Source organism: Herpailurus yagouaroundi, unplaced genomic scaffold (genome assembly GCF_014898765.1).
Source record: "Herpailurus yagouaroundi ecotype Mexico unplaced genomic scaffold, PumYag 215, whole genome shotgun sequence".
NCBI classification, from domain to species: domain Eukaryota; kingdom Metazoa; phylum Chordata; class Mammalia; order Carnivora; family Felidae; genus Herpailurus; species Herpailurus yagouaroundi.
Window position 1 is genome coordinate 3,746,588 of NW_024412446.1, and position 21,739 is coordinate 3,768,326.

The 21,739-nt window shown below is 49.0% G+C and overlaps 1 protein-coding gene across 1 annotated transcript in view; it reads left to right on the top strand.

Moving 5' to 3' along the window:
* Window positions 1-21,739, top strand: part of ASIC2 (acid sensing ion channel subunit 2) — a 1,013,351-nt gene that overhangs the window by 936,298 nt on the left and 55,314 nt on the right. The window contains exon 3 of the mRNA XM_040455226.1: window positions 12,616-12,743. Within this exon, the coding sequence (XP_040311160.1) occupies window positions 12,616-12,743 (128 nt within the window). The remainder of the gene's footprint in view (window positions 1-12,615; window positions 12,744-21,739) is intronic.

Here is a 21,739-nt window from a genome sequence, read left to right on the forward strand (position 1 = left end):
TGAAAGTAAATACGAGAAGAGACAGCTCAAGCAGTTGAAAGCAGTTGTCTCTGAAAACTGGGGCCCAGGGGTTGGGGAGGGGGGAGCCCCAAACCGCTGCTTTTTTTTTTTTTTTTTCATTAAAAGCCTTGCGGTATCATTTGGCTTTTTAAATTATGTACATCTATTGCTTTGATAAAAATTAAAATTAAATGTAAAATAATCATAACCTCTCCGCATAGCTGGAAGGCCCAAGCAGCTATCAAGGGTAGCACATTTTCTATCTTCTATCACAAATGGGACAGAGTGAGAGTGGATGCAGATGGTTGCTATGGTTTCTCTGACATCTCTGCTCCCAGGAAGCACTCTTGTCACGGTGCCTGGTGCTGAGGACCTTACCAGAAGGAGAGGTGCAGGCTCCAGCCTGAATCCTGAGAAACACCGGGATGTGTGGCAACCAGGGGATTCTGGGCTCACTCTCAGAGTGGGCCTTTGCGCTGGATGGGGTGGGAGTGGGGGGCTTCCCACAGGTGCCAAGGACTCAGGAGAAATGATGTTACAAGTCAGAGGTACCACTGGAGGCAAGCATCCATTAAGCAGCCAGAAGCCTGACTTTTATCATTCTGAGAAGACCTGCTTAATGCACATGCTAAGTGCTGTGCCGAAACCATACATCAGAAGTCCCAGCCAGGCAGGCAGTGGTCTGAGAGCAAAATCTAGACTAAACACATTCACTTCAGAGATCATGTCCTCCTATTCCGTAAATTTCCAAGACTACCTACTACGTGCCAGACCCTCAGGGATACAGATGAACAGCCCAGTCCGGGTTTTCAAGGAGTTCACAATCCAGGGACTATCTCGAGGGGTCCTATTAAGTACTGGATGGAAATGCATTGATCCAACAGCACTCACATAAAGTGCCTGTGGAGTGCCAGGCGTCTGCAATCTGGGGGGCATGCAAACAACTAAATGTCATGATATGCTATAAACTCCTAAGATAGAAGGAGCAGACGATGGGTTCCGGAAGGGAGGAAAAGGGCATGTCAGGAGAGGTTTCAGAGAGAAGGTGACCTTTGGGCCCCATCCCAGGCTTGGGATGTGGCTAGGCAGAGTATGGGAGTTAGAGAGGGGCTGTGTCATGAGCAGGTGAGAGGCCAAACACAGGGAGGGAAATCCAGAGCCAAAGCCAAGAACATCCCAAGGTGTCCTGGGGTAGCTGGATCTAAGGCTGAGACCAGGAGCTGGACGGGGAGGCAGAGGCCAGACCACCACGGGTCTGGTATGTTCTGTGAACACATCAGCGTTGTCCTGTGAGTTCTTCTACCCAAAGGATGGTCATCCAACCAGCAGCACCAGTATCCCCTCGGAGCTTGTCAGAAATGCAGAATCTCAGAGCCCAACCCAAATCTGCATTGTAAGAGGGTCCCTGGCTGATTCACGTTCTAGTGGGAGAAGCACTGATCAAGACCACTGTTTCCCACCCTTTGGATGTATGAGGATGCCTTTTTAACAACCAGATACTCCTCAGACATCACCCCCACATGAACGCTATCATGCTTTTTATATCCATTGATTGAGAAAATATTCAATGACAAAAAGTCATGCTTTGAGTGACTTTGATTCCTGTAATTACATCACGATCTATATATGTGCTCTGTTCAGCAATCTGGTTGTACCTAGCTTCCACCACCAGCGCGTGCAAATCAGAATTTTTGTAAGTAGAATCTTAATCATCCACCAGCCTCCCCTTTAATTTTGGATACATGGCTCTTCCCGATGGCTTTTCAAGGGTGGTATCTCCTGCTCCTGCATGCTGGTTGCCCACCCAGACTCATCAGCCTTCTTAGCAAATAATTTATAATCTCTGAGCCTGGATGCACTATGGAAACTCATTATTTAAAGAATCCTTGGAATAAATCTTTTTGCAATGAGACTAGACCCAACTCTACACGGGTGCCTTCACTGATGTATGTTTTGTAAATATTCTATCTAACAGGAATGTGTCACGTGAAGCCACTTTCCTCTGTTGCATATCTCTGACCCAACGTGAACCCCTCCTTCCCCAACGTGGGCACGTCCCTCTACAGTATATAAGGTGCTTCAGCTGCCTTCTATTCTCTGATCCTCATACACTCTTATGACATAGAGCAGTTCTAGCCATTTAACAGATTAACCCATTTAACAGATGTGGTAAGTAAGCAAGTCTCTGAGATGCTAAGTGGCTTTCCCGTGACCTCATGGCTAAGAAGTATTGGGACGAGCCCTTGAATCACATCTCTGATTTGGCCCTTGGTTCTCTCCACCAAGAGTTAGTGTTCCTTAATAATGAAAACAGAAAAATAGAAGAACACTTGGTTCACCAGGGTGACATTTTTGCCAAAGCACGTCTTAGTCATCTTTGAGGCTCTGCAGGAAGGAGCCAAGCTTTGCAGCCGTCACCAAACTGTTGTGGCCACTTGATAAGGAGCTGTTAGTGAGAACCCCACTACCTCATGCCGCTGCCCTGAACAGACATAATTGCAGCCCATCCAGCTTGGGGACACAGTGCTGATTTTTCTTCCTCTGGAGCTGGCCTAGCCTCAAAATGTCACCTGTGAGCAATGGAGCGTGAGCGTGCCCATCTCCATGCTGGGTTTGGATTTGCTCACCTAGACACGCCGTGCAACGGGGCCTGTCAGGGGAGGGGCGGGCAGGGAGCACCCTTGGCCCTATTTTAGCCGGGCAGAAATTCAGGGTTTCTTTACAAAACAGCCTCTGCTGACTTGTGAGTGCTGGGCGGTCATGTCTTTTTTTTTTTTTTTTAATCTAGTTTTCAGGAAATTAAAATGAGATGCAGTGAGGTTAGGAGACTTGTGCATGATCCCCAGCTCACAGAATTTCAGGGCTGAAAGGAACCTGAGGGATCAGTGATTTAAACAAGAGGAAACTAAGGCTCAGAGAGGCAATATAACTTGCCTGAGGTCACACAGCTATTAAGCAGTGGGGCTGGGAGTCAGATCCAGGGCTCCATGATTTCAGAGCCCATGCTTTTCTTGAGACCCGCCTTGGCTCCCCTTTCCAGGGGCCCACCTTGGCCTCCTTTGATTCCTCTGTGCATGCTAGAAGAACAGGAGGAACCAAGATGGCACCTCCAGTTGACTGCCCAGTGTTCGGCAGACCCTTTCCACCAGGGCTCTCAAGGGCTGGGGCTAGGACCTCAGTCCCTACCATGGCCACTGTCCCACACTGAGCTTTCCCCTGAACTCTGAGAGGAGAGAACACAGGCTGCTGAACCCAGTGTCAATTAAACTATTCTCCCCCTCCTTCCATATACAGCTTGAAACCTTTTTGGCTTGTTACCTGGGACCATTGCTTCCTCTAGCCTACTGGCAAAGAGCAGAGGAGAGTGAAGAGTCAAGATATCTGGCTCCTGGGCTCTGCCAGGCCACCACTTGCCCTCTCTGTGGGCCTCAATTTTCTTACCCGAAAGATGAAAAGTTAGTTGGATTAAAGCAGCGTCAAAGACTCTCCTTAGTTGCAAAATTCTATGCAGCCATGAATCATAGACCCTGGGGCAGTCCTTAGTTTCTCTGGGCTTTGGTTTCTTCATCTGTAAAATGGATATGATGTAAAAAAAATTACAATCTTACATACAATATATATGTATATATAAGATTGTATATATATATGTATATATATACATATATATGTGTGTGTGTATATATATATATATATATATATACACAAATATATGGGGATATTGATGCCTGTCTCAGGACGGCTGGAAGGATCTGACTAGGCAAGTCTGTGAAGACCCCAAAGCTTACCATACGTGTGCCAGTGTTGTTGTTTGCCACGTCCTATAGGAGATTCAAAGCTGAGTGGCTCAGAGTCCTGGCCCGCAGGCTCTCAAAGGGGAACTACTCAATGGGGAATGGGACCAGTGACACCAGAAAGGCACAATGTCTGAGCGAGGTCAGGTGTTGGAGGGCAAAGAGCAGAGCCTTGGATACTGACCGCCAGGGTTTGATGCTGGATTTGTATGGTGTGACTATGGCAAGCTGGCTGCTCTGAGCCTTTTTCCTCATCTGTAAAATATTTGTTTTCTCATCTGTAATAAGCCTGCCTCTTGGGGTGACCATAAGGAGCAATAAAGTGACCATCTGGCCTCTGACCACATCCCTGTTGCTCTTAGAATAGGCAGAGGTCACACTTGTCTCAGGGCTTCTGCACATGACCCACCTGCTCACTTCAGTCCGGTTCCCTGTGCAAACGCCATCACCCCGAAAAGCCCTGCCCTGCCTCCCATCTGGAAGAGTCATTCCTGCCCCGCCCATCCTGTCTCACTGTCCTCTCCCCTGCTTCTCCCCCCAGCACTTGTCATTGCTGACCCGATGCTGCATGTGTCCTTGTCTGTTGTCTGCCCCACCACCACACACACACACACACACACACACACGCACACACGCACCCCAGTCCCAGAGAACTGCAGGGCCAAGCCCCAGCATCCAGTCAACAGTAGCAGCCAGAGAAGCCCCTGGGAGGTTGGGGTGACCCAGTGGATTGAGAGGCCTGGCCCCTCCCCTGCCTGGACAACATGGACCTGGACACTCCAGGCCTCTCTTCCCGATCACGCAGAATAGTGAGGCCCAAAAGATGAGTCTTGTCCCCCATGGCTAAGCCACCATGACGTCATGGGCAGCAGAAGCAGGCAGATAGCAGCCACACAAGCTGGTAACACAAGCTGGGTCCCTTCATGGGGGAGTCACAGGCGGTCTTTGCTGCCCCTGTTCAGCTTAAGTCCCTACACAGCTGCCCACCCGTCTCTTACTCACCACCTGCCACCTTGAGACTGGAGAAGAGGGTCTCGAGCTGGCTCAGTCTTGTGTGGACTCAGCTTGGCCAAAAGTTCACTGTGAGACCCAGACAAATGCGTCATCCTGTCGGCATCTCTGTCTCAGCTGTAAAAATGAGAAGGTGGGACTCCGTGAGTCTCAGAGATCAGCTGTGCACTTCTGCTCACTTCTGAAAACGTGTATGACACCTACTGTGTGCCGAATATTATGCAGATACAATAAATAAAACCCTGACCCTGTCCCCAAGGGTCTCCCAATCTCAGTGGAGACAGAGAGTTACATGAAAAAGGTAAGGCATCCAAAGGAGGAAGGCTCCCAGGAGGCAGTGACGGTGAAGCTGGTGAAGTCAACCAGATGGAAGGAAAGAAGAAGAGCCAGTCTAGATGCAGGGAGTCACATGAGGAAGGAGGAATAGGAAAGAGCAGCTGATCTAGGTGGATTTTGTAGAAAGCCAGAAACACTGAAAAATGATGATGATAGCACTACAAACTAGTAAGCTTTTCTTTTTTGTTTTTAATTTTTTTTTTAATGTTTATTTATTTTTGAGAGAGAGACACACACAGAGTGTGAGCAAGGGTGGAGCAGAGAGAGAAGGAGACACAGAATCTGAAACAGGCTCCAGGCCCTGAGCTGTCAGCACAGAGCCTGACGCGGGGCTCCAAGCCACGAGCTGTGAGATCATGACCTGAGCCGAAGTCGGACGCCCAACCAACTGAGCCACCCAGGCACCCCAATTAGCGAGCCTTTCTTAATCACCAGACTCTGTGCTAAGGGCTTTCTGTGCAATGTCAACAGTCCTATGAAGACGGATCCATTATTATGTCCCGACTCATTCTGCAAATTTTGCAGGAAAACGATGCTCCAAGAGATTGAATAACTTGCCAAAGGTCACAGAACGGGACTTGACCTTACCCTGTCTGAACCCAGAGGCCCAAGCATTTAACCAACTGTCCGAGGCTCTCTCTGGCTCTGACTCACCAAATAGAAGAGCCATGTATCCACCTGTCTTAGAATGCCTAGCTCACTCTCTGGGGAAAAGAGTTCTCTACTCTGGGTGCCTGCAAGCTCTACTCACCCAGTGCCCCACCCAGTGCCCTCAGGAAGTCCATATACAGTGAAGGCTACTGGCTGTCCTGTGGAAGGTGGGGAGAGGATCCTGAGCTCCTGCACACAGAAGCCCTTCTAGGCCGTGCACCCCTCTGAGAATACCTCCGCTAGCAAAGCCTCCAGAAATGAAGGCACACTGGGGTCAGTGCTACTGGGGAAGATTAGCATGGTGGAGGTCACACTATTTATCCTTGATCCTTGAGGGGGGTGGCAGGTGGAAGAAGGGTTAGAGCTGGGAGCAGGGGGGAGATCTGTAAACAGGCAGTTTTCAACTCAATGTAAGGATGAACTTGGAGAACCATGGACCGTCCCGTGGGCAGTGAGGTCTCCTCTCTAGGGAGTGCTCAAACACAACGATTGTCATCAGTGCCTGGTGCTGCATGGGTGCCTCCTGTTGTCCTTCAGAGCTTAGGTAATAGACGCCCTCTGGGAGCTCCACCAGTGAGGACCCAAGAAGGGAATCGACAGCACCCACAGACCGGGCAATACAAGGAAAGATGAATGAAGGACTATTTACCAAGGTGTGGGCAAGGCTTAGGGAAGGCAATACGGGGGGTGCGTTGTCCTGGGCCCGGTAGCAGGACAGCCGCCACCATGCCTAAGGAAAGCAGAAAAAGAGCTGGCACCAGAACTCAGAGAAAGAGAAATCTCAGAGGGCTTCCCTCAGCCCCCCCAACCCAGAGCTGCGGCTTGTTAAAGTGTCATACACTAACTCGCAGTGATCCGACACATAGAGTTAAAGAGACTGAATGTCCCAGACTGACTCCTCTCTCCTCCGGTTCCCTGCTGACACACCACTGGCGAACCCAACTGGAAAACGGGGGCCAAGGGAGCCCATCAGGTCAGTCTATACAAGTTCAGCTCCCAGGGCAAAGAGCAGAGTGCAGAGGACAGTCCAGGGGACACACAGAAACTATCCTCCACTACAACCCCCCCACGTGGCTTCCTCCCTCCTACCCTCTCCCCTCCAGCTAGCTACCCTTGCCACTGTTATAAAGTCAGTTTCCGCCAACACGGATTGCTTTGTATCAGCACATCCCTGCCTTAGCCTAGAAAATTCCTCTGGCTTTTCAGAAAATCTTCCCTTCCTACTTCCCTCGTGTTTATTTCCTCGGCATGCTTCCTGTAATTTGCAAAGATTAAAGATTTAAGCCTCTTTTATTGCGATGTACTCTCCCAGCCCCATTATGCATTCTGCCCATTGCTTCCCGGTCTCCTCCCGCAGAGGTTCCAAAGCCTTTCTGCACGCACAGAAAATGCTCTACAGGTAGACTTCACCTTGGGCCGGCCATGGCCGTGCTCCTAAAAAGTGCTACAGTATTCTGGCTTCTGCAGGGTGAATGCACTTTACTGCCTCCCTCATGATTCAACATTATCTTTCCTGTTTGGTCGCAATTAACAAGTACTCCTAGCACTGTGTTCGTAGCAACTTCCCCTTTTGCTGTGCTCTCTCTCTCTCGAGCTCTTTCTATCTCTCGGGGGCTTTGAATCCTGGTGTTCATGATGTGTAAACAAATCCTTCACTGAACCAGGGGCCTGCACTCTTTGAAGCAGCTCAGTGTTGAATCATTTGGTGATGAGGGGAATATGAGGCTGTGAATGATTCTGTCCACGTCAGTCTGCTTTACCGTCAGGGCTGGCTCCTTACGTGTGCAACGTGTGCAGTCCCACAGACCCCCATGCTCAGAAGAGCCACACTCTGTGTAACGCTCTGCGATTGGCTGCCTTGAAATTCTTAATCCTTTTTCAATCAGGGCCCCACATTTTCATTTTGCACCCGGACCCAAAAGTTGTGTGGGTGGTCCAGATACTGTTACTGTTACAGTTGCTGCTGCAGCCGCTGTTGTTTTATGCACAACCCACCTCCATCTCATTGGGAGAGACGTCTAAGTCCTGTGACACGGACAGGTAGCATGTGGTGCTGGCACGTCCCTGTGTCCAACCAGACCCTGGGCAGACTCCCAGCTGCCAAAGGGCAGGAAAAGGTGGACTCGGCAGAGGACTCTTTCCCACTCATTTGCTTCGTTCGTGATTACTGAACTCCACCCGGTCCCAGGCACTGCGCTGGGGGTTTTAGGGGATGTGGCGTGAAAAAGCTACTCCCTTTCTCCAACCCCCAATCAGAAACCCAGAACTATGGGGATGCCTGGGTGGCTCAGTCAGTTAAGGGTACGACTCTTGGATTTCGGCTCGGGTCATGATCTCACCGTTCATGAGACCGAACCATGCACAGGGCTCTGCGCTGACAGGGCAGAGCCTGCTTGGGATTCTCTCACTCCACCTCTCTGCTCCTCTCCACCCTCTCTCTCTCTCCTTTTCAAAATAAATAAATAAAATTTTAAGAAAAAGTTTTTTAAAAGGAAAGAAACCCAGAGCTAGGAACCGGGGCATCTGCTCGTGGAAATAAACCACACCCCTAGTGAGGTAGAAAGAGTGTTTAATTGGAAATCAGGAGACCTGACTTCTAGCCCTTGCTCTGCTCTTGACTTGCTGTGTGACCTTGAGCAAGTCACTTCCCCTCTCTGAACTATATCACTGCTTGCCCAAATGTGTTTGGCCTCAGGTAACCTATCGCCAAATCTCTGGAAATGCAGATACCTGGGCTCCACCCCGGAATGACCGGATCAGAATTTCTAGGAGTGGGTCCCCAAAATCATCATCCAGAGCTCCCTACGTGATTTTGATGTGTGTTCCATTTCGAGAACCTCTGAGGCACATGATCTGAGCCTTTGACTCTAATCGTCTATGTTTGATAACTTCAGCTCTTAAATTAGGTCTTCATAGTTCCACTAATAGCATCCATGTCCAGGCAGGAAACATAAAAGACTGTGGGCAGGCATAGGGCAGAGACTAGAAGGGGACTGTTCCCTAATCAGACTGGAGAATGACCCACAGAGAGCTGAAGGCAGGTCCATGAAGGAAGAGAAACAATCTGGGAATAAGTAGTGCTTTGGGGAAAAGCAGGGCCAGAGAGGGTCTGGGACTCTAGTCGTGGGCTGGCCAAGAATCCAGCTGCTGCCCAGAGCCCCACCCAAGTCACCCAAGGCCTCCAGACCGGAGACCCCCAGGAGCACCTGTTTGGGAAAGCAGAGGGGTGGCATCCTTGTCGTCCCTGATGCTCCGAGACATCTGGGGTCTGCTCGCAGCTCACATTCTACAACTGCACTGCCCACTGCGGTGGTCACGGCCGCCTGTGGCTATTAAAATTTAAGTTAATTAATTAAATTTAAATTCAATTAAAAATAGGGGCGCCTGGGTGGCTCAGTCAGTTAAGCGTCCAACTTCGGCTCAGGTCATGGTCTCACAGTCTGTGAATTCGAGCCCTGCGCGGGGCTCTGTGCTGACACCTCAGAGCCTGGAGCCTGCTTTGGATTCTGTGTCTCCCTCTCTCTTTCTGTCCCTCCCCCACTCGTGCTCTGTCTCTATCTCTCTCTCAAAAATAAATAAAAGTTAAAAAAAAATTTTTTAATTCAATTAAAAATAAATAAAGGAAGCCGAAAAGGTAAATATGTGAGGTGATAGGTGTATTAATTAATTTGATGGGGGAAACCCTTTCAAAATGTGGACATGTATCACATCATCATATTGTATACTTGATCTGACAATTTGTCAATTATACCTCAGTAAAGCTGGGGGGGGGAGGTAATTAATTAGTTAATTAATTAAAAGTTCAGTTCCTCAGTTGCACTTGTCACACCTGATGTGACTAGCGGCTACTATGTTGGATAGCGCGGATTCTAGAATGTTCCATCTGGGCAGGAAGTTCTCTAAAGAGAGTGGAAATCTTATCCATCACTCTCTTCTGTGCCCATCCTGTTGCTGGATATTTGTAACAATAGGAGGTTATTTAGGAATTTACTCTGCCTCAGCCCCTGCTGCTTCTGGAATAAACTTCCCTTCCGAATCCCAGCCCAGCCTGATTGGCCTTAGGCGGCTCTCACAAGGCAGGCATGCCTGGCCTGTCTGCTTCGCCCATTACTTGAAGCATTTCTGACAGAAAAGGCTTCACTTTTCATTTTCTCCCTGTAAGCCAGGGGACCCCTCCTTTGAGCCTGTCTTACTGGCTCTAAGGTTTTCTAAGCTCAGTTATACAGCAGGCACGCAACTTCTGAGAGCTCCAGAAAACAAGTTTTGGCATGTCTCCCCTTCTGCCCCCCACAGCCACTGAACAGACTTTCAGTTCATCCAAGCACAGGGATCCCCGTGATCCCAGCATCATGCCACTGGGCTCCTTCCCCATCTGAGCCTGTTCTTTGGGCTCCTGACCTCTCTTCAACCCCTTGCTTGGGCAGGCTCACCCCTCCTCCCCTTCCTCCGTCCTCCCTCTCTTGTACTCCCCCCTCCTCCCTGTCCTGCATTCCCCCTCCCTGACGCACCTGTGGGCCTGTCCATCTGCTAGGCCACGGGTACTGGGAGGAACAAGGGACACAGGCATCCCGGGACATTCGGGCAGCAGTCTGCATGGACAGTCTGAGTAAAGAGATAGCAGAACACTCGACTGCTGGAGGGAAGGGGGTGTGATTGTGGATTGCCTGGGATCCTCTCCAGTTCCACGAAATCATGATGAAAGGATTCCTGGCCGAGGGTCCCTTCTGCCTAAATCCCATGTCAGCCACTGGGTTCCAAGTCTGGACTCTGAAACTCCTGCCTGTCCTTCCCACTAACCCCTGTGTGCCTACTAAGCCCTTCTTCCCACGTACCCCTACCTTGGAATTCTCACCCAGCTCCTGCACCCTCCCCTGCCTCCATCACTGGCCCCCAGGCTGTCCGTGAGTCTTGCCCATTCCCACGGCTGGCCCCAGCCCTTCCTTCCTCCGGTGTTCATCCCCAGACTGTAGCCCCAGTGCTAACAAACCCCTGCCTCCCTCCCCAACCTCGACCTCCATTTCTCCCTCACGCCATCTTCCCTCATCCCTTCATTTACCCATCCTCTCCCCATTCCATTTCTTTATTTCTTTAAGATTATTTCTTTAGTTTGATGGGGGAGGGGCAGAGAGAAAGAGAGAGAGAGAATCCCAAGCAGGCTTTGCACGGTCAGCGTAGGGCCCAACACGGGGCTTGAACTCATGAACCACAAGATCATGACCTGAGCCCAGATCAAGAGTCAGGTGCTCAACTGACTGAGCCACCCAGGTGTCCCTCCATTCCCTTCAATTAGAACACTCCTTGATTTGGACTCTAGATTGGCCTTGCCCATTAATAACTGAGTGAGGTTTGAATCGCAAATCTCTTATTCACTCAGCAGCCCTTCCCTGAGTACCTGCTATATGCCTGGCCCTGTGCAGGGCCTTTGAGGTCCAGGGAGATAGCCCAGAACTTGGCCTCAGGATGCTCCAGCCTGGTGGAAAGACTGTCAGATAAAGGATTCTTCTGGTGTGGCAGAAGCTTCTTCAGGCATATGGAAAGAGTACAACAGAGCAAGAGAAGGGTTTGCTTTGGGTGGGGTTGGGGGCCTGAATCTTCAGTGATGCGTAGGGAGATTGGCCGGGTAGACGAGTTTGAAAGGCTTTCCAGGCAAAAGGAAAGGCGTGCGCCTCCATGCAGAGCAGAGACGAGTAACAACCAATCTGGGCAGCCCTGGAGGGTTGGACACATGGTGCCATGAAGCAGGAGGTTGCCCAGAGCAAGGCTGGAACAGGAGCAGGTTACGGAGGCTGGGCTCCTTATCAGCACGGGAGAGACCTGTGCAGGTTTTGCATTTTGGAAACCTCGTTCCGCAGGCTGTCTGGAAAGAGCAAGACAAGAGGAGACCCAGTAAAGGGTCCTCCACCAATTTTGAACATTATAAGATGAGCCAGGCTCTGCTATCCCATCGCCTTCCACCACCCTTGCCACCTCCCACTGCCAGGGGCCATTTCTCTTGCCAAATTAAAGAGAGGCCAAAGCTTCTCTACCAGTGGCCCACCTCCAGAAGCTCCAAGGGGCGGGCACCTTGGCATACAAGCAAGCCCTGTATTTTTATTTCTACCACTGTGTCATCATGTTTTCCTCCTCTGATCCCCTCACCTTCAGCTCATGGCCGAGTAGAGAAGCTAGCGAATAAAATAAAGGTGAATGACTCACTTCATAATCCCATTTTCTACTTTTGGAGACCCAGGCGAAGAGTTGGCCCAACTGGCCTGAATTCGCTTCTGACCGCTACTGTCACAGATTCCACAAACAGTGACCCCAAACAGCACAGATTTGCCATGTCACAGTTATGGAGGCCGGAAGTCCAAAACCTATCTCACTGGGTTAAAATCTGGGGCTGGCAGGGTTACATTCCTTGTGGGGGCCCCAGGGGAAAATCTATCCCCCTGCTTTATCCGGTTTCTAGCACCTGCCTGCATCCATCGGTTTGTGGCTCCTGCCTCCACGACCAAAGCCAGCAGCACACTTTCTTCCATTCTCTCTCTGACTTTGACCCTCCTGCCTCCGTCTCACGAAGACTCTCATGAGGACATTGGGCCACTCAGATAATCCAGGATAACCTTCCCATCTCCAGGTCCCTAACTTAATCGCATCTGCAGGGTCCCTTCTGCCATGCAAGGTGACGTCCTCCCACTTTTCAGGGATGATGATATGGATGTCTTTTCAGGCCATTATGCTGTCTGCCATGTGACCTTTCTAACGTCCCTTTGAGCTTCTCAATCCCAAGACTCCGTGAGCACCTGCTGTCACTGACCCATGGCTCTGTCTGTCTTTGTTCTTTCAGAGGAAACGACGTTTGAAGCAGGAGTGAAAGTTCAGATCCACAGTCAGTCTGAGCCGCCTTTCATCCAAGAGCTGGGCTTTGGGGTGGCTCCAGGGTTCCAGACTTTCGTGGCCACCCAGGAGCAGAGGGTAAGTTCCTGGGCTCCCTGGATCAGTGGTCCCGGGCCCACACCAGCCGCCTGCAGAGCCATGAGGAGGGGAAATGGGACTCCCACTCCTGGAAGACTCTGAGCCTTCAGGAGGCCCGAGCAGGGCTGGGTCCAGGAGAGGGGCTGACCCAGAAATTAGAGAAGGGTGTCAGCTAACCTCTGTAACCCAATTGTCGGTTCCTAAAGTTGGGTGTGAGAGAAACCCGAGTTACTTTCTTTTTCACTGAATTGGTTGGGGTTTTTTTCTAGAACTTTCTGGGGGCAAAAAAAAAAAAAATCTCTTGAGAGGGCAGGGGATCGGTGGATGCCAGGGGAACCTGCTAGCCAGTGTTGATACGACTCACAGTGATCTACAAAAAGGAAAAGGGATGGGGGCGTCACTCTCATAAGAGTGTAAGTGGAGGGGAGTCTCTTGCGCCCGTTCCTGCCCCCTCTCTCTGGCTTCACACCAGGGAGGCGACCCTCCAGCCGGCTAGGACTGTTACATCAACTCTGCGTGTCAGGGGTGTGAGGACTGGAGCAGCCTCATGTCTGACGTGGCTTTCACATCTCAGAAGGGAGAACTTCACAAATCCTCAATAGGGAGGAGGTCTCAAAGCAGGACTGCAGACAGACACAGGGACACTTTCCTTCTCTTATTTCCTGGTTTACCTGGAATAAACACTGGAGAGACTGTGAGTCCTAAACCACAGATCATCTGAGACAACCCACCCTGGGAGGCTGAGGCAAAGAGAGAGGTCAATGAGTGGTGGGAGCATTGGGTTTAGAGGGTGAGGAAGGGAGAATCAGAACAGTGAATAGTCAGCGAAGAAATACACATGCAACTTATGTGCTCAGCTGTTTCTAAAATGGGGCTTAAATGTCATCTCTCATCTAGTAATGACCACAGCCCTTTAGCCACTTTATAAAATGACCTTCTGTATTAGAAACTGGTTTCATTTTTTTTTAACATTTATTTATTTTTGAGAGAGAGAGATCAGGGGAGGGGCAGGGGATCCAAAGCGGGCTCTGTGTTCACAGCAGAGAGCCGACGCAGGGCTCGAACTCACAAACCGTGAGATTATACCTGAGCGGAAGTCGGACGCTTAACCAACTGAGCCACCCAGGCGCTCCTAGAAACTGGTTTGAAATCTCTAAGCGAGTTATGCTTTTGAATCTCTGGGAAGGCATTGATGGTGTGGGGCCCCCAAACTGTTCCCTGTACTTAATGCCTGGGTACTTGTTGAAGGCCAAGATCAGCCTCCACTGCAGCACACGGTGGTGGGGATGTTGGCTTTGAGGCAAGGGCAGAGGCGGCTGGGAGCCTGGCTGGCCTCCACAGGCCCCAGAGGCTGAGGCAGGGGCTTCAGCCAGGGGCCAAGTTCAGGGCTGAGGATTGGAGTTGGGAAGGGTGAGAACATGGACTAATAAGTCAAGGCATGCCGACGGACAGACAGCCCTGGTGAGCCCAGAACCCAAGCTGTTAGCCTCATGGGCTTTCAAGTACTGCCAGCAATAAGCAAAGCCTGAACACTAGTGAAAGTGGCAAGGACAGATTTTAATCAGAAATAAGTTTGTCCCCCATTGCAATAGGGACAAGGGTTCAGCATGAATGGGACTCAACGTGTGTGTGTACAGAGATGACTGGGCATTTTAAAGAAAAGGGAGGGGGAAGGGAGGGGACCAGAGGGGCCTGGAGCAGAGTCAGCGAAGTAAAAAATGACAGCAAGCAGGAAGGGGACATTAGTCCATGCGAAACCCACCTGGGTTGCTAAGTGGGGCTTGCCAGAGTTAGGCTCCTATCTGCCCACAAAGACAAGGAGACAGGCCCGATCTTCAGGTACTGGCTGGAGCAAATAGTAGAATCTTTTGTCAGGCTTGAGTTTTCCCAGGCAAGGATTTACGCTCCATTAGTGACACTAAAGATATTTCTGGGCTGGGTGGGAAGCTGGGGCTCAGGACTTCTAAGAAACCACGAGCCTCTCACTCTTCCCAAAACGAAACACAGGGACTCCCCATGGTGAACAGGACAGGACGCAGGGACCACACATGCCCAGCTTCAGAGAACAAATCTGTTGTTTGCTTTGAAGTGTGTTCTCAGAAAATCAGCCTCATTCATAGCAGTATGGTTATGATTATTATAACTAATAATAAGATATTTGGTTAAACATTTTACAAATCTTCAAAGCATTTCTGCATTTTCTTATTTCCTCGTTTCATTCATATTAATAGAGAAATACAAAAACACATCCCAGAGCTAAATCTAAAAATAAATTATGTTTACATGTATATAAAAGAGCATATTCATAGGAAATAAGATTCGAAGGAAATAAGCCAAAATACCCACAGTGGGGGAATTTATGAATGATTTATGCTCTTCTCTGGGTTTTCCACATGTTTTATAATGTGGCTCTTTGTTGTTGTTTTTTTTATTCATTCAGCAAATATTTGTTGAACCCCAACCATAAACGAGGTGGTGGAGATACAGAAGTGAACAAAACAGACCCAGTGTCTGTCCCCACAGAGCCTATGAACTAGTGGTTTCTTTCACAAACAAAAAATAATAAATTATATTCAGCCATGTATAACTTGGGGATTGGTGCCTTTGGTATGTTCTCATTCTGCCATTAGTATCCAGCTGACCAGGTCCTCAAACACTGCATTTCAGTGATTCTAAGAAGTACCATTGACTTTTGGGGGCGCCTGGGTGGCTCAGTCTGTAGAGCGTCTGACTTCAGCTCAGGTCATGATCTCACCATCCATGAGTTCGAGCCCCATGTGCTGACAGCTCAGAGCCTGGACCCTGCTTCGGATTCTGTGTCTCCCTCTCTCTCTGCCCCTTCCCTGCTCATGCTCTGTCTCTCTCTGTCTCAAAAAAAAAAAAAAAAAGAGGTACCATTGACTTTTGAACAACATGGGGGTTAGGGGCACCAACCCCGGGGGCCATTGAAAATCTACATATTAAATTTCGACTCTCCAGAAACTTAACTAGTAATAGCCTACGGTTGACCAGAAGCCTTACAGATAACAGAGTCAGTTAAGACATAATTTTGTATGTGGTATGTATTACATCCTGTATTCTTACAATAAAGTAGGCTAGAGCAAAGAAAATGTTAAGAAAATCTAGGGAAGAGAAAATACTTTTATGGTACTGTGCTGTATTTATCAAAAAAAAAAAAATCCTCATGTAAGTGGACCCACGCTTACCTGTATTGTTCAAGAGTCTCTTGTATTTTTTTTTTTTTCACATTTTAACATTTCTGAAATCGGGATTTGTTTCTCAATCAGCTGCATCTGATAGTTAAAATTGGCGGTGCTTTTTCTTTCTTGGTGGCAGATAAAGTCATGGTTCCTCTTACAGCCTGTAGTGGCTACCTTGTCCCCGTTCCAGGATTCTGCTGCTTTGGCTCAAAGCTCAAGGGAATCTTGCAAGAAGGGCAGGGGTGACAAGACCGTGGGGGAACAAGAGGCCCTTTCCTGGAAAGTTGGTGTGAATCACGTGAGGGAAATGGACTCCTGAGTGAGCGCAGTAAGAGGCACTGGTGATGTAAAGTACCATGAATCCCTTTGTGAATGGGAACGTCCTCTTGCGTGGTAGAAATCAGCCCACCCATACCAAATTATGTACAATCTTCCTTTGATATTTTTTCTTTTTTTTTTTTTAATTCCAAAAGAGCACACAATTGCGCTGTAACCCGGACCGAAGATTACTCTTTTAAAATCAGTATTTGCCCCAAACCCAATTAAGCCAAGCTATGCCCCTCTGCCTTCCTGGACAACCTGGAAGACAACCTGAGAAAGGCTCCTCTGATCAGCTCAGCTACTGTAGGAGCTGCATGATCCCAGGACATCACCACCAGACACCCACACAGTGGGATGATACACTAGAGCGGAACTAGAACCCTGGAAGGGTAGAGTAATACCACTCACCTCTAACTGAGCACACGCTTCCTGCCAGGCATTGAGCACCCAGAGACGCTTGACATGCATTATTTCATCGAACCCCCCTCAGCAACCCCAAAAAGGGGATAATGTTATCTCCATGTTCCAGATGACAGAGCTGCGCAGTTCAGTAACTTGCTTAAGGTTGCATCGTAGGGGAAGAGCAGGGCTCAGCTTTGAGCCCAGATCTATCTGTGGAGAGAAAACCAGACTGGAAGCCCAGAGGCCTGGAGTCTAGACCTGCTCCCCAGGTCCGGGGGTGCAGAACCTGGGTTCCTGCTAGTGAGAAGCAGGAGCGGGGTAAATAGCATTCCTAAAACTTCAGAAGAGGGGTTCTGGGCATGCTTTGTCAACCCACACACGGGGTGATCACATTGTTACCCTACCCAAAACTCTCAAATTCCTGCACTTCCCACAACTTGCAAGAACTCAACCCTTAAGAATGGCTTCTGATGGTTGACCGACATGTACCATACACCAGCCAAACACTCAGCGGTCTTCGATGCCTGCGTCGTGCATTTGAACCCATTGTTCCCTCTGCCCAGCACCCCGTCCTTGTCTTATCTACCTGGCAAAGGCCTATTCACACTTCCAGATACAGCTCAAAGATCACCGTCTTTAAGAAGACTTTCTCTGTCCCATCCTCTGACCCCCAAGAAGCAGCTAGTTGCTCCACTCAACACTCTGTACATTCATTTATTCCTTCAACAAATATTCACTGAGCACCTCTTGTGTGCTAGGTAAATGAAGATGAGCAAGACCCACTCCCAGCCTTGGAGCACTGACAGAATGAGGTGGGTTTCTTGGCAATTTTGTCACACTCCTATGAGACACAGAACTCTCTGTGGGACTTGACTTCCCCTGGTGCATCACTGCTCCTTACACCTTGCCTTTTAAGAACTGACTTCTTCAGCCTCCATCAGGCCTTGTCCCACCGCAGACGGGGAGCTTCCCAAGATTCTATACCATCAGTGCCTTGCTTATGAGTGAGCTCAGTAAATGTGCATTGTTCAAAGAATGAGTGCACTCTCGTGCCCAAATCTGTACCCTCTGCTCAAATAGCACTCAAGTGCTGTACTCTAATGCTCTCCCTGACTCACCCCTCCCACCTCTACCAAAACTCCCATGCAAATGTGCCCTGAGGGTTCTTCTCCCTGAGGCTAAGCCAGACTGTGATGGATGATATCTGTATCATTCTGGCAATATACTCACAGACCCTAATCAAATGGAGAGCTCATGAAATGGGTCAGGTAGAGACCATCTGTGTACATGGGAATGGATGCAACAGATGAGAGGGACGGGACAGAGAATTTTGGAATTTGGGGAGAATCACATGAGTGAGCGAATAGATGTGCAAATGCAAAGCTAGGACTTCCGTGTGGTAAGAGCCCGAGACTAACTGTCTTCAATGTTGACATCACCAGTCAGACTCTTTGCCCTAATTTAAGGTGATTGCTAATCCTGATGGAACTCTCAGTCATGATTTGATATCAGAAGATTTTTATCATATCCCGTCCCTGCCTCAAAGTGCCTGGTGGTAACTTTTGTTTTCTAAATATTTCTAAATATTTATTCAGCCATTTTGCCTGTACCTCTTGGTAGGTCTGAGAATGAATCTGGAGATCCTGGGCAGTCGGGTAGCCATCAGCCCCACTGTTCAGAAAATTTCCTGGAAAACTTGGTCCTGGATTTATATGTCAAGGTTTCAGAAATGCCTTGGGGAGCCAGGGTTGAAAATCACTGGCCAGAGGTATCCTGTTCTCACCAAGAACCCCTTCCACTACCACTCGTTAGCCCCTGGGAACGAGAAGGGTTCCAATCCCAAAACCTAGACTCTGTGTTGGTTCCTCACTTGGGGTGTATCCAAAGTACCACGAGAACGCCCATCAGCACACCATACCGTACATCAAGCAGCTGCCTGCTAGCCTGTTTGGGGCTGTAAATAAAGGTATATACAAATGTTTGGGTCCTGCTGGGCCCAATTAGGTCATTGGCAGGATGTGTGGGCCCAGCTGGCTCCTGCAGAAGCTTAAGCCTTTGCCTTTAATGTAGGTTGGCCACACTTCCAACATTTGGAGGGAATCCTACCATGGCTCACAATAAGAAACAGTCTCCCCTACCCTACCCCCAAGTAAACAGCCTCAGCTGTTGGGCAGGGTGCCCCCGTCTGCTCTTGACAGCTCCTCTCAAGCTTCCAAATACAACTTCCTAAGTGACTTTCAAAAGAGAAGACTCATTCGTCAATCTGACAGGCAGACCCGTGGCCTGTAGTATCTGCTTAACGGTTCCCATTAGAAATGGAGGCTTGCCCATTTGGCCTTTTCAAGGCAGAAGAGAGAACTTGTTATACACGCCTTCAGCAACTTCCAAACTGCCAGAGCTGGAGCCACAGGAATATGGCAGCATCCGATTCTGCTCCAGAAAACACCAGGGAGGCACCGGGAGGCGAGAGAGCCTGCTGTGTGGCCATTCTCTCCATGATTAACAGGGTACCTTGTTTCCCATAAATAGACAAAAATAAGAACCAGCTAAGCATTTACTAGCTAGCTACTTAACTGCTTGTTACCACTTAGCCTCTAAAACAGAAAGTCCTCCAGATCCCCACATGGTTTTTCCAATAGGTTTTCACCATTTTTTCCTACATGATATGAGGGCTTGCTTTTATCAAGGTGGAGGTGATGGCAGGGGGTGGAGGAGGGAGGAGAAGCCTTGTTGATTGGCTAGGATGAACCAATATCGCAGCCCTGTTGGGGGAATCCCAAGATAAGTCCACAAAAAGAGGCTCAAGTCTTGTAAGAAGATGAAATCACTCTACCCTGCCTCCCCTCTGTCTTGGCGCCTCTCCCTCTCCTCCCTTCTCTAACAAAGAGACTCCAGAACATTCTGGACACCTGTCTATCCTTTTTCACCTCCCTTATACTACCCAGCCCACCTCTGGTGCCCCATCAAAACTGTTCTTCATCGAGGTGACCTATGAAATCTTTGTGGCCAAAGTCCATCTTTGTTGATAGGGATACTCCTCACTCCTCAGTTGTTACCCTACCTGGTTTCTCAGTGGCAAGTGAGCTGTGGACCATGCCCACCTGAGACACTTGTCCCTCTGGTCTGGCTTCCTTCTTAGTCCTCTCCATGAGCAGTTCTTTCTCTGTTCACACCTTCCATGATGGATTCCCCAAGACGCTGTTTCTGTCCTCTCCCAACCTGTAGTCTCCTTGAATGCACTTGCCCTTGACCATGACTCTCAGAGGCTACTCCCAACCAAGGCACTGCTGAACCCCTCCCAGCAGAGCCCCATGGGCACCTCAAATCAACAGTCTAACTCATCCTCTTCCCCACCCCATACATGCACCCCAACACTGCTGATCCCCCAACCCTATAAGTGGTCTGAGTACAAATATGCATTCACTAGAGAGTGACCTTGTGCCTCCTTCTTCTCATCTGGAAAATGGGAATGACGGTTCCTATCTCAGAGGCTAACTGGAAGACTGAGTGAATGCCTTCATGTAGAAGGCATACAGTAAGCGCTCAGTGGATGCTAGCTATTATTATCTCCCACCCCAAACACTTCTTTAATTCAGTCTTTTGTGATTCCCTACCTAGCCAAGAACAACAGCTGCCTCAGTGGTATCCCTGCTGCCCATCCAGTCCCTCTGCAATCCATTCTCTGCATCAACATACTCTTTGTAAGATACAAATCTGAGCATCTTCCGTCTTCATTGCTGGATGAAGCCCAGGAGTCTCCCCATGGCCCTTTCTGCTCTGGCCCCTGCCTGCTTTTTCAGCAGCACCCCTCGGCTCCCCAGCCTCCCACATAATGCTCCAGCTACCCCAAACTGTGGGTGGCTATTCCCAAGCATCACATGTTCTCCCCGCTCTCTCCCTGCCAGCAACACCCTTCCCACCCTTTCCTTACCTGACCCTTATGCGTCCTTCAAGATTCAGCTCAAATGTTACCTCCTCCAGAAGGCCATCCTGGAGTATTCTGTGTGAATCTCTAGCATAAAATTTACACATTATAATCATCTGTTTACTTATCTTTCTCCCCTACCAGATTGTGAGCTCTTTGAAAATACGCTTCTCTTCGTTCTGTTCTTTATATTTCAGTATTTTGCATGGTGTCTTACATATAGATGATGCTTGATAAATTGTATTGAATGGAATGAATGAATAAATGGATGCATGAAAGAGAGAGAAAGAGCCTACTTTATCACGCGTCTCTCCTGCTTGATACCTATGAAGGTCTTTCCAGGGACATAATAAAGTCCAAGTTCCACATCGTGGCTCCAGCTATCGCCTTACCAATGATCACCTCACTGCTCTCTGGCAGCCACCCTCTGATCCACATACTGCCCCTCACAGGCCTTGAAACTTCCAGCCCCACTTCTGGTTCACTTCCTGCTGAGTCGCTCATTTACTGAACATGTGCTGTGTGTCTCACACTGTGTTAGGCAGTGAAAAGGACTGACCTCATTCTTCTCAGATAGAAGAATCTTCTGTGGAGCATCTGGGTGTCTCAGTCAGTTAAGCGTCTGACTCTTGATTTCAGCTCAGGTCATGATCTCATGGTTCGTGAGTTCGAGCCCTGCATCAGGCTCTACACTGACAGTATGGACCCTGCTTGGGATTCTCTCCCTCTCTCTGCCACTCCCCTTCTCACTCTCTCTCCCTCTCAAAAATAAATAAATAAATTTAAAAATTAAAAAAAAAATCTTCTTCTAGCAAGAGAGGCAGACACTCAAATAATCCATCATAGATTAAAAGTTATAAGGGCGCCTGGGTGGCGCAGTCGGTTAAGCGTCCGACTTCAGCCAGGTCACGATCTCACGGTCCGGGAGTTCGAGCCCTGCGTCAGGCTCTGGGCTGATGGCTCGGAGCCTGGAGCCTGTTTCAGATTCTGTGTCTCCCTCTCTCTCTGCCCCTCCCCCATTCATGCTCTGTCTCTCTCTGTCCCAAAAATAAATAAACGTTGAAAAAAAAATTAAAAAAAAAAAAAGTTATATGTGTCTGTGTAATATGCCCCCAATATACTATAAGCTTCTTAAAGGAAAATATCAG